Source organism: Castor canadensis, chromosome 1, assembly GCF_047511655.1.
Source record: "Castor canadensis chromosome 1, mCasCan1.hap1v2, whole genome shotgun sequence".
NCBI lineage: Eukaryota > Metazoa > Chordata > Mammalia > Rodentia > Castoridae > Castor > Castor canadensis.
Genome location: NC_133386.1, coordinates 165377730 through 165391136, shown reverse-complemented (window position 1 = coordinate 165391136; position 13407 = coordinate 165377730). Strand labels below are relative to the sequence as shown.

The 13407-nt window shown below is 35.8% G+C and overlaps 1 protein-coding gene across 3 annotated transcripts in view; it reads right to left on the bottom strand.

Annotated features, from left to right (window-relative positions):
* LOC141411449 (uncharacterized) overlaps positions 1–13407 on the bottom strand; it is a 146806-nt gene that overhangs the window by 37951 nt on the left and 95448 nt on the right. For 2 of the 3 annotated variants that reach the window (XR_012436200.1, XM_074043222.1), the window contains 2 exons: positions 5766–5972; positions 4755–4812 (listed from right to left, as the gene is read on the bottom strand). Coding sequence is in view for 1 of the 3 variants with exons in the window: in XM_074043222.1 (XP_073899323.1) it covers positions 5900–5972 (73 nt within the window). In the remaining 2 variants the exon portion in view is untranslated. Of the gene's footprint in view, positions 1–4754; positions 4813–5765; positions 5973–6417; positions 6611–13407 lie in introns of all 3 variants that reach the window. The other variant, XR_012436198.1, reaches the window with a different exon arrangement.

Below are 13407 nucleotides of genomic sequence, written 5' to 3'. Positions count from 1 at the left end.
CCCTGATGATACTGAGAATGAACCTCAGTCTCAACTTTGCACTCCAGTCACTCATCAGTAAATGTCCCTCCCTCCCTTTCTGTGTAGTCCATTTGTAAGATATTTTTGTAGCTTAACATCAACACATCCCTCAGTGACACAGGGAGAACAGATCAAAATGAGCTAATCTTGAGAACAGAAAATTGATGAGAAATTCTTGCCAAACAGAAACAATTTTATCTCTACTACTTGAAGTTATGAGAATTGGCTTTTTAATCAAAAGTATAAGAAAATAAGGAGAAAAAGATTATTGGCTGGAGGTGTGGCTCAAGTGGCAAAGTGCCTGACTAACATGCTTGAAGCCCTGAGTTCAAACTCCAGTACTGACACAAAGAGAGAGAGAGAGGTTATAAACTGTATGGGGTGCAGCAGCTCATGTTATTAAAACCCAAAGATCCCACTTACAGCCATGTGCTGCTATTTATTGTTGTTTCAGAATTATTGGTTGCCCTAAATAACCATGACTAAAAAATGCTCCCTGCAAAAGGAAATTCAGACACTAAAGAGAAATATTAAAAAATAACTGGTAACCACTATTAACATTTAGGGGTCCTCTGAACAATGAAGAGACAATGAAGGACAGGAATGTAAAACAGGTCATGTTAAGGGGAGAGCCCTAGTAGGAGGGGGAGGGTAAATGAAAAAGGTGAAGGAGGGTGAATATGATTGATGTATTTTCTATGCATGTATGAATATGGAATATTGAAAGTTGTCAAAGTGTTAAGAAGTGTGGGCAAGAGAGAATAATGAAAGGGATGAACCAAACGAAGGTATATTGCACATATATATGGAAATGTCACAACAAAACCCCTTGTCCAATTTTTATATACTAACAAAAAAGTTTCTAAAAAGTAGAGACAAATGTCAAAAATAAAACATTTTGGGGTCTATATGTTCAGCCATTTTTGCACATAAACAAATTTATTCTTACAAAACAGGATCCTGATGCATGAGTTGTGTTGCAAACTGAGTTTTACACATAATAATATGTAATAGACATAATTCTTCTCAGTAAATGAGGATTTGCATTATCTTCTAACTAACAGCTTCTCATAAATGTTTTTATAAAGAATGTGTGTAGGTGGTAAAAGGCTTAAACCCAAAATGCACATTCAGGTCTTGGCTTTGACCCTTACCTCTCAAATACTGTCCAGTTCCTATTTCTATTTTGCAGCTTAAATGAAAAGATGCCTGTACAGCTCTTAGCACAAGGCCTAGCAAGGTAATAAGTGTTATTGTCAACATTTAAACATTATTAATATACTTTATGCTAAACTATGCAGATCTATACTACAGACCTTACAAACTATAAGATCTTTCAAGGCAAGGACTATGTCTTATTCATGTTCATATTAATGTTCTTTTCACTAACACATATTGGGTATTTGCATTCTAAAACTTACATTCTATGAATTCATCAATAAGCAGTGTTGTGTTGACTGTGCACAAAATAAAGCAAGAGCCTACTCCTTCATATATCAAATTAGTTCCATACAGATCAAAGTGAGGAGATATTGAAGATATGATTTAAATATAGAATAGAATTAATCACTTTCTGTGCACAACAGAAAAAAAATCAATAAAAGTAACAAGAAGTAGCCAGAAATTATCATATTCCTTTATTTAAAAGTTGTATTACTAATGTGAAGTTGAAATAATTCTATGGCATAATTGATACAAAATTTGATCAATGAGATTATTCCAACAATTAAATATTGTGCCCCTTATTTGGTTCCTTCCTACCTTCCACAAATTAAGATGAACAGAAACATATGAGTGGAGTTTATGGTCTTTATGAAAAAGTGATTTTCTCTGTGTCCTTAGGCAAAATGCCTTCAATTGACACAGGCTCCATCTGTACTCAGCAAAGCTGCACGTTCTTCTTTTTTTAAATATGTGCTTTTAAAATACCATTTTGCACCTACTCTACAAAGCTGAAAAATTAGCTTTTGGAAAAAAATCACCCACAAAATGTTGCCTCTCGTGTATAGGCAAGCAAATTGGATTCATGTAAATGATCTTTAGGAAATGTCTTTACATCTGTATTCCAACAATTGCATGTTTAAAAATACACATTGATTTGCTTTTAAAATTCTAGTCTCTTTTATTTTCTTCTTGTATTAGAAAAGAATCTGAATTATGCAAGTATGTCTTGCATTAAGAAGCCTATCATTTGCAAGTAAATGGATGGAACTGGAGAACATCATCCTAAGCGAGGTTAGCCAGGCTCAGAAGACCAAAAATCATATGTTCTCCCTCATATGTGGACTTTAGATCTAGGGCAAATGCAGCAATGTTGTTGGACTTGGGTCACATGCTAAGGGGAGAGCACATACGGGAGGAATGGGGATAGGTAGGAAACCCAAAATTTGAAAGTGTTTGAGGAGCTAATACAGTAATCTTAAAACGACAGAGGTCAATATGGACAGGTGACCAGGAAGTAGTGAAGAGGTCAGGTAGAGATGAATCAATTCGGGTTGTAATACACTTGTACATGGAAGCAATGCTAGGAATCTCTCTGTATAGCTATCCTTATCTCAACTCGCAAAAACACTATGTCTTTCTTATTATTGCTTACATCTTCTCTTCAATAAAATTGGAGAAAAGGGCAGAAGAGGTTCTGACTGGAAGGAAGCGGGGCAGGGGGGAAGAAATGGCCCAAACAATGTATGCACATATGAATCAATTAATAAAAAAAACTTTTTTAAGAAAAAAAAAGAAGCCTAGTAAATGAAAACTCCCATTTGAATGATAGGAAAATTAGGGAGTCATTATTTACTCTTCAAAATGATTTTAAAAGCATTCAAAGTAAAATCCTTTTAAACAGAAAACTTGCCAAAGGAACTAAACAAATGATTTAAATTTAATACGTTTCTGAAATTCATCTATTGAGTATATATATATATAGTAACACAACAATGAACATTCTTTAAATGTTAATTTATTCTCTATTATACTCCCAGCAGCATATATACTTCTGTAAATATTTTTAAGTAGAAAGAGATGCAGGCATCTCTAGTACAAATAGCCCTAGTGATGCAAGACATTGACCATATCTAGTAAACAGTGGAAAAATGGTAGTAACAGGGGTCGTTCACCTCACACTGTAAGACATTTCAAGGTATGTCATTCTCATGTTTGTATTAGTGTTCTTTTCACTAACATATCAAGTATCTGCATTATAAAACTTACATTCTGTGAATTCATCAATCATTATTGTGTTACCTGGATGGCCAAAAAAAGCAAGACTGCTACCATACCCTTAATATACCAAAATTAATTCAATATGGATCAAAGATTTAAATAAAGAAAAAAAAAACCCATACGGTTCTATTTCAACAACATGAAAGACTAGGTTTTTGCTGACTCCTTCATGATACATAGCACCTAAAGTTTTAAATTAAAACTTAAAAATTTTTTTTAAATTCATGGATGAGCTATCATAAATTTCAAACTTAATTTCCTTAGTAAAAGGAATTTCCAAAATTCTTAAAGCTAGAATCAACAATAAGAATAAATAATCTGGTAGTGAAATTCCTTATTCCTTGTAACATAAAGTATTAGCTTAATTGGGCTACACATGAGATGTGAAGTTGATAAAGGAAAAAAAAAAGCAAACTGAGAAGGGAAAGCAGATTCTAGAATAAAAGGGTATCCCACACTCCAAAGGCTGGCATCTTCATTAAACGGTAAATAATTTTACAATGAAAAGAAACCTGGAAGTAGGGAGAGTAGGGAAGGGATCTCTTCCCTACAAATTCCTAACCACAGGTTCCCACTTGGGAGAGTGAAATTAACATTACTTGTGCATCTCCATCCCTGATGCTTTTAATTAAAAAATCTGGATCAAAGTGATGAAAATGTAGTTATTAGATTGCTTTAATACTTATGTTTAAACAAATATTAATTATATAAGGAAACATGAAATTGATTTCTACCATACACATATAATTGTTTTTCCTTTCTGCTTTTTTTATTGTTGTGCTAGGGGTACATTGTGGCATTTACAAAAGTTCTTACAATACATCAGATTTGAATTCTCTCCATCATTCTCTTTTATCCCCCCTCCCCTATTCCTGGAATAGTTTCAACAGGTCTCATTTTTCCATTTACATATATGTATACCCAGTATTTGCACCATATTCACCCTCCTTCACCCTTTCTCCACATCCTCTCCCCTCCCACCAGTATCAACTCCCTAGACAGGACATGTTCTGCCCTTCTGTTCTCCAATTTTGTAAAAAAAACAAAAACAAAAAACTGACCTTTTTTTTGGTTTAAGACAGCTATACATGGAGTTTCCTTGAGCCATTTCCATGTATATATGTATTATAACCTGAATTGGTTCATCTCCTCTGATTTTCTCCTTTCTACCTTATTCCCTTCTTATGGTGATTTCAACAGTTTTAAAAATTCTATATTCATTCTTGTATAGGAAGTACCTCAACCATATTCACCTTAACTTCCTTCTTTTACCCTCCCTGTCATATGTAACCTCCCCTTAGCATGAACTGTTTTTCATAATATTGCTTGTATTTGATATACATGTACTTCTTGATGGTTTGATGACCTGTGAGAGAGACAAAATTTTAAAATCTTTAGTAAAAAATAAGGAAGGATATATTTTTAAACTAGATCTAAAGAAGGATTTTTTTTTATTTTTAATTTTATTGTGTTGGGTGAGGGTACATTGTGGCATTTACAAAATTTCTTACCATATATCAAATGTATCACACTTGAATTCACTCTGTCCACTATTCTCAAGAAGGATTTCTTAAACAAGAAGGGAAGAGATTAATAAATATGCAAACCAAAAAGTAAGAGACTGATAAATTAAGAATCATTCAACAAATAATTACCATAAAAATTGAAAAATGAAAATCCTTAAATGGAGACCATGACAACTTTAAAAGTGATCCTTCAATGACCACAGAAGAACTCTTTCTTCAGGTCAATGTGGATATCTTCACTTATAATCATTAGGTAGGAACAGTCATTGGATGTAATGCTACCATGCTCAGATCACATTATCTAAAAGACTGTCATTGTAATTGCTATAAATACATACAATGGATTTCCATGAAGAACTGTTCTGACAATATCATTTGAGGATTTCTTCTGTTTACTAATTCATTGTGCATTCATTCATTCATAAACTATAAAGAGCTGGGACTTTCTCATACCTACAGAATGGGTTCAATGACTTTTTATGTATCCATTTATCTGTGGTGAAATTTTAGAATTTCACTTGAGATGTGCTTGCATTGCAAAGTAGCTTCTGATAAAAAAGACTTTGGAGGAAGAAACATACAGCCCTCTGTCTATAACTATTATAGAACCCAAAGAACATCTTAGTAACAAAAATCCTTAGAGGAGATAATATTTGTGAATAAGTAAATTTGCTTAGATTCATTTGCCATAGGGAGGCATTATTTTTCCCATTTTAAAAAAAGAAAACTAATAAGATATAGAAATTCTAAGTAGCTTCATGAAGTTTTCAGAATTGGTAAGTGGAAGATATGGGACTTGAAAGATGATCTGTGGGATTTCATAAACTTTATTCCAATCCTTTAATCACTATGTAATTATGAAACTTTGCTTCATAATATAGGACATATGGCTATTTGTTACATTCTAGGTTTTGCAGGCAGAGCTAAATCCTTAATCCATTGTTGAGTTACAAACATATCTGTTATAAGGTTCACCATTAAAGAATACATACTTACCTTATTAAATAATCTTACCCCTACCTAGTCCACATTACTGCTCTTTTGACTTTCAGCACATTTCCTGGGCACATTTTTTAGTGCACAGGTAATTTTGGGTGGCAGACATGTTGATCTTTTTTAGCTGTGTCGGCTCAAGATACCAGGCATCTTACAATCCTACTACTTCCTGAAGATACTTTTCTCCAAAGGATTCTGAATGGAATCCTGCAGAAAAACATTATAGGAAGGGGCCAAATTGATAATCTTATTAAAATAGTCCGAATGTTTGAACTCAGATGCTTGACAGCATATAAAGATGCACTGATCAGTTTACAACCATGTAATCCAATCTAGATAATGTTCTGCCTAAGAAGGCACCACTCATACCCATTCTGGCAGCAGCCCAGGCTGATAGCTTTCCGGTTAGAGCAGCAAGATGCCCAGGCCACTCTGGAACTTCATCCTTGCAGGATGGCTGACTTCTCCCCATGTTTTGATCTCTGGTACATGTTTTTAAGTATCCTCAATGACATCATTCTTCTGTTAAATCTAGGGTTGTACAGCTATGTAATGTTCTACTTGCAGCCCTTGCAATTTTGCAATCACCTGTACAAATAGCCCCTTAAACTCCCTGTTTGATGTCTGGTGCCCAAGGAAAGGACCCACTTACTTTGGTAACACTGCAGTAATAATGTCCTAGTCTGTTTGTTCTATTATAACAAAATACTGTAAACGAAGATGCTTATAAGCAACAGAAGATAATTTCTCATAGTTCTGGTGGCTGGGAAGTCCAAGATCAAGGCATATTTGGTATTTGGTGAAGGCTTGCTTTTTGGCTTAGCGGTGGTACCTTCTTGCTGTGTCTTCACATGGTGGAAGAAGAGACCAGAGTTATTAACCCCTTCCAAGGTCACAAATACAATTCATGAGGGCTTCATGTTCATAACCCGAGCACCTCCCAAAGGCCCCACCTCTAAATACCATCACTTTGTGGGGGGTAAAAGTGCAACATATGAGGTTGGGAATGACACAAACATTCAGTCCATAGCAAATAACAATAATAAAGCAATAATTTATTAAGTACTTACTATATATCAGGTGCTAAAGTAAGTGCTTTACATACATTTATATACATTATTAGAAGGACTCACAATAGCCCCTTTTGATTGGTGTTATTACAATTGTTCCCCTTTTTCAAATAAGGATACAGGCTTGGAAAGTTTAGACGACATAAACTCCAAAAATTCAACCAGTTTGTTTCACATTTATGTACTCTCTTAATCACTATTCTTGCAGACAATCAACCCGTGATATATGGGACTCTTTGATTGTAATCATGCTGATTTCGTAGTAGGTTTGCCATTTTTTATGAAGAAATAAGTAGTACTGTATCTCAGCAGAATAGAAGGGAGCATAGTATTTGGAATCAGTTGACCTGGAATAAATCCTGGATCTACTATTGGCAAGCCATCTAATCTTGAACAGATTAATTTCCATAGTATGTTTTTCTTTAACTGGCAAATAAACCATCCAGACTCCCATACAATAATTACTGAGGAACCTACCATCTACTATATACTGGTCTTGATGCTAGGATATGAAGTCCTGCCTTTAGGAAGCTCACTCTTGTAAGGGGAGACAGAAAATAAAAAGGTCAAGTACATATCTATATGTAGTATAATAGAGAGTTCTGAGAAGAAAATAAAACAGAGTAAGAGGCTATGAAATATTGAGATTGAGGACTGAAACTTTAGATAAAGTGACTTCCTCACTAAGGAAGTAACTTTTGAGTAAGGCCATGGAGGTGAGGGAGCTAGCTCTTTTGATGTTCAGGTAACAACATCCTAAGAAGGCAAAAAACAAAGCACCCCAAAGTGGAAGCCTGTCTGGCTTGTTGAAAGATAAACAAACTGTTAGTGCAGAGTGAGAGAGGGGGATATATTTAGAGTGGTAATGGAGGTGGAGAGGGGGAGGAAGAGGTCAGATAGGCAGGTCATAATAAGGACTTTGGCTTTTGTTCTGCATTAATCTGACTTGATACATTGATACAATCACTGGCTGCATATTGAAAATAAACTACCAAGGGGCAAGGGTACAAGCAGAGAGAGCAATTAGTAATCTATTTCAATAATCTCAGCAAGAAATGATGGAGCTTGGACCAGTGTGGGCAGTGGAAGTGATGAGAAGGGATTGGATATGATAGAGCTCTTGGGTTTCATGACAGACAGGATGTGTGGTCTGAGTGAAAGAGATGAGTAAGGAAGGACATCACAGTGTTCTACCTGAGCAATACGAGAATGATGCAATGATATCAAGGCAAGTCTCAAATTCTAGTATGGGACAGAGTGCTCTTCACAATGTCTTTTGCTCTTCTCTCACCATTTTCCCTCTTAAGCCATTTTCAGTTCTCAGAATGCATCATTGCTCTCTTTTCTACACATATGACATTTCTTCTTCTGATTACAATTTTTATCCCTTAACTCCCTGAAGGAGGGGACTTACCCTTAGCATGTGACTTGTAGTGTTTGAAGAATAAACAATTGAATGAATTCCTGAATATTCCAGGCAACTGAAGTTAGTCTCAAGGATGTCATGATGCCAGACATAAGTTTGGCCAAGGCTGAGTGAGAAGGCATGTAATGAAGTGCTGCAGTAGCCATAGGGATCTCAATGCCACCAATGCTAGAGGCTGGCAGAATTGGGTGGAGTAGCAATCAGAGTGCTCTATCTACATCCCCTTATCAGGATCGTGGTGCTCATACTTCATGTAGTGAGAATATTGGCTGAGTCCCTCACTGGAAATTGTCTTCAATCACAAGGAACTTTATAAATGAAGGTAATTCTCTCTCTTTCTTAACTGGTGTCCTTTGGCAACTTATGTTAGGATACAAATACCTGGCTTCTGTGATTCAGTTTGGGAGAACTCAGAGGGACTGTCTCAGCAATAGAGCTCCCCAGAGGATGGCTGAGGCCTGAATTGGAACTGTCTTATAGGTCACTTGCTCCTTCTGCCCAACTCTGCCCTCCAAATTTCCTTACAGATGTATTTCCCAAGAGTGAACCTTCTTAATGAACTTTTTACAGTTCAGTCTTTTTTCATAGAACTTAATCTAAGACAGAACACATTTTGTCAAAGGACAGATCCACTGTGGACTTTAGAAAAAGGATCCCTCTGTGATCTCAGAGGCATCCCAAGCCATGTTGGGGGGGAGGGTGTTATAGCTATAATACTGAGGCCCTGATAATTGGAGATGTTTGTTACTGAAAATGTGCAATATAATTTCATTGTGATAATTCCACACATATGTTCAGTGTACCTTGAACAAGTTTGCCCCCTCTATTATATTTCTACTCCCCCTCTCCCTCTTCTTTCAAACAGTGGTAGTTTTCCTTATGTTGCCTTCATATGTACAGCTAGTGTACTTCCATCCTCTGCACCTTCAGTATTCTTTCCTTTCTCCCTCCTCCTCCTGCTGGTCCCCCAACCCCAAAAGTCTCCCATATACCTTCATGTCCCATTATGGGACATATACAAAATTATAACAATGAAATCCTCTCACATAAAGAACCTCTTATCTAGTGGATAAGAACCAGCTTTAAAATATAAAAGTAGTGGAGACAGCCTTTAAAAAATTTAGGGTTAGGGATATAGCTGAAGAGAGAGCACTTGCTTTGCACATGCAAATCCCTGATTTCAATCCCCAGTATTACCAAAAGTAATTTTTAAGTAATTTTGCTAGTTCATCAAAAGTCTCAAACCATCTTATTTACATGGAAGATTACACAGATACACATAACTTAAATCTCCTTCCACCCAGAATACATTAACGTTAACTGTCTAAAACCATGAAAGGTCTAAGACAGTGCCTCCACTCACAAAATGCACAGAAACTCAAGAGATCCATGGAAATTGTCTCCCCAGGTTTTTTTTTATTATTTCACTGATAATATTATAGAAATTTTCATTACTGAAGTTCACATGAACTATTAGAGCTGCATATAAAATAAAGTCTCCTGATACCTGCTCAATCAGAATTGGAGATTCTTATCCAAATAACCACAAAAATCAGTACATCAGTAAGTTATATTCCCACTGATATTTCTTTTCTCAACCTTATGGCTGGTTTACTCACAAAAGGAAATTGTCACACTGGAAATTTGAACTAGGACAACTGCTTATCATTCCCATAAAACATGCACGATGTTAAGTCAAGTATCCTCCATGGCTAATTTAGCAAAATGTTAGCTTTAGCCCCTCAATTACAAATGGTTCAGGGAAGGCTATTAGACCTCAGATGAAATTGGTGAATTTGTTAATAAATTCTCAAGTTTCAAAAAAATAATTTCATAGAAGATTATTCTATCTGGAGACTAACAAATGCTCTGAAGCCAAATTCAGGACTCCAATTCAACAGAGAGATTCTGCTGATGTCACTAGCATTTGAGCTGGGTGTTCCAGTGTGGGCTTTTTAAGGATTTTGGTTGTCTTTTTTATTTTTTCCTTCCACAAACAGCCATAGAGCCTTGAGAGTTAATTCAGCCTTGTAGTCACTCCAAGGCCATCTGTTGTTCAAATTAAAATACATATTTTTAACTTTAACCTTTCAATCTCTAAAGTTTTAAACCTTTGCAATAGAAACAGTCATTTTTCAACAGCTTTTCAGCTTCCTGATTCAGTGACATCAATGAAAGGGTAATGTCAGTTTCAGGGACGTCAGTAAAGGAACGTTGGCAGGGCTGACATCAGTAGAGGGACATGGAGAATGTACGAGGTTATTTTCTGATCTTGCATGACATGATAATGTGCTATACTCTTGTTAGAGTTAATCGAAACTCTGAATAGATTTTATGAAGGATAATTTAGGAATCCACATTTCTTCTCAGACATGAATAAATAAAGAAGGAGCTGGAAAAAACACTGTAAGATTTAGACTGCTTTGTTAGTTCTATTAATCTGTTGGCATATTCAAATGTGGAAATCAGAATAAAATATAACCCAAATGCTAATGACTTTGTGAATGATTTTTTTCTTATTTAGAAAACCATGTATGCTCATTGTAGAAAATATGGAAACTGGAAAATGATAAAGATACTTATACTGCTCCCCAAAGATAAATGCTTTTAACATCTTCATATACTGTATTCCTATTGAAAAAGGTTAATTTAAATACCTCCTAAACACAGAGATAAAGTCATTATAACCCACAATGTGCTACCCTTCATATTTTAAGATGCCAATGTTAGTCTTTTATTAAAAGGAGCATATATTTTGATACTATTTCATCTAATCTCTTCCCATCAAAATTCATGAATTCCTATGCCATCCACCTTACCTCTGACAATAATAAATTTGTTAAAATTATTTTAAACTACATAAATTAAGGTAGTATACAACCATTCTCAGCTCAATTTAATTCAATAATCCTTTTTTAATTTTTTGGTGGTACTAGGGTTTGAATTCATGGCTTCATACTTATTAGGCAAGCCACTCCACCAACCAATAATCCTTTTTTAAAATGATAGCTATTATGTATTCTGTACTATACTGAGCAAAGGATAAGAAAGAGTGGGATAGGGAGATACAAATATGAAGATCACATAGTTCCTATTTCTTCATTCATGCCACAAATAGTTACTGAACATTTTCTAAATGCTGGTGTTGTCCTAAGCATCGGCTATACAGTGAAGAACAATGACAAGGTCCTTTCCTTCATGGGGTTTACTTTCTGTTGGAGTAAAAAAAAAAAAAAAAACAAACAACAGAAAATGCATAAATGAACTAGTATATTTCAAACAGTTTGCATTCATCTTGTTTTTAATTTTCTGTAACATATAACATTTTAACACCTTAAAAAATCTTGTTGGCTGGGAAGAGACTGGCAACCCCCAGGACTAGCTAATTCTTAGAGAAGGCAAAGTGCCACCTACACCTTTAGGACTACACCTTTCATATGCCAATGGGCCAAACCAATGTATGCCCCCAGTCATCCCCTTTATCTTACTCTCATAAGCATATCTATAGTTCCCCTGCCCTAAAACATCCCAAGGCTAGGTACCAGGCTCTAGAGATCACTCACATTGTCCAAAATCTGTGGAATTATTAAAACTAGCTGATCCTGGAGTATTTTGCCCCATCTTGCCTTTTCTATGAAATCCTCAATAAAGGCTCTGGCCTAGACTTTCTCTGTGTTTCTGATTCTACAAAAACCTGGTGCTTCCTCTGTGTCCCTATGTAATGGGGCGTGCCCCCTTCTCTTGGAAATGTAAGTTATAAATTCTTATCTCAATGACACTGGCCTCTCCATGTTGTCACTCAGCCACCTCCATTCACTAAAAGAATTGAAATATAGTTGAGTACTCTGAAAACAACAAATAGAGAGGTGCTGTAGAGAAAAGCTGAAGGTTGTTCTTTTAGGGCAATGACAAGGAAATACTTCTTTAAGCAAGTGGTATTTTGGCTAAGACCCATATGATGGAAGAAGCAAGTAATACAAAGAATTTCCTAAGCAGAAGTAATAGCAAGTGCAAATATCCTGAGGCAAGACTAGCTTTGTTTGTTCAGTGAGCAGGGAGGCCAGGAGGACTGAGGCAGAGTAGGGGCAACAAGAAGTGGAAGAGGTAGGCATGCAAAGTTTCTGGAGGGCCTTAGTATAAAGCAGATCAGATACACATGCAAATTAGCATGATAATGCATAATGAACAGTGCATAACATTTGCATAAAAGTCTTTGGAGATCTGATACTGGTGAATCTAAAAGTTTGAATCTTTGTTGCATTTCCAGAAACCATGACACAGCCATGAGTGAATTCTGGAAGGATATTTGAAAGCACCCTTTAAATTGTTCTCTGGCCTTTCTCCTGTGTCTCCTATAAGCTGAATCTTTATAAATTACAGGAGGATTACTTTCATTTAACAATGCTGAGTAAAAGTATAGATACTACACCATGTATAAAAAGGGCAAAAAACAAGTGTAAGGTACATATCCCTTTGTGGTTTGTGGGTTTGAGGATGATAATGAACAGGGGTGAGGAGAAAGCAGTTCTCCTTTATAAGATCTTATTGATGCCCAGCTTACTGACTGTTGGGTTCACAACCAACACATGAGTCATGGTTTGTAAACTGGTACTGAAACCTGATTAGAATGAATACCAAGTAGCTTAGCCCCAACAGCTTTCCAGAAGACTCATCAGCTTTTTGATATGGTGTGACATAGCTATATTTTTATTTACCTGATAAGTCCATGAAAAATATTTAATTTTTAGGTTCAGAAAATAGACTCCAGGTATTATAAAAAGAGAATTTTTTTTAATTTTCATTTTTCCATAACATAAGACATTTTCTTTTGAGCAAAGCTTGGGCTGCAGTTTTACTCAAATGAAAGGATGTGGGGGAAGAATAGTTTATTATCACAATAGTTTATTGTGAGCCAAGCTTTAAGTGTAGGGCTGTACAACTTAATACATTTATTATTATTATTACAACCTTGCTAATATTTTCTTCATTTGATAGATGAGGAAACTGGATCTCAGAGAAATTAAATTACTAGCCCAAAACTAAATAGGGTGTGTGGACCTGGATGCTTGGTAGACCCAAATGCTTGGTGGACCCTGCATTTTCCGCCATACTCTGCTGACTCCCTGTGCGCCATTTAGCCATCTGT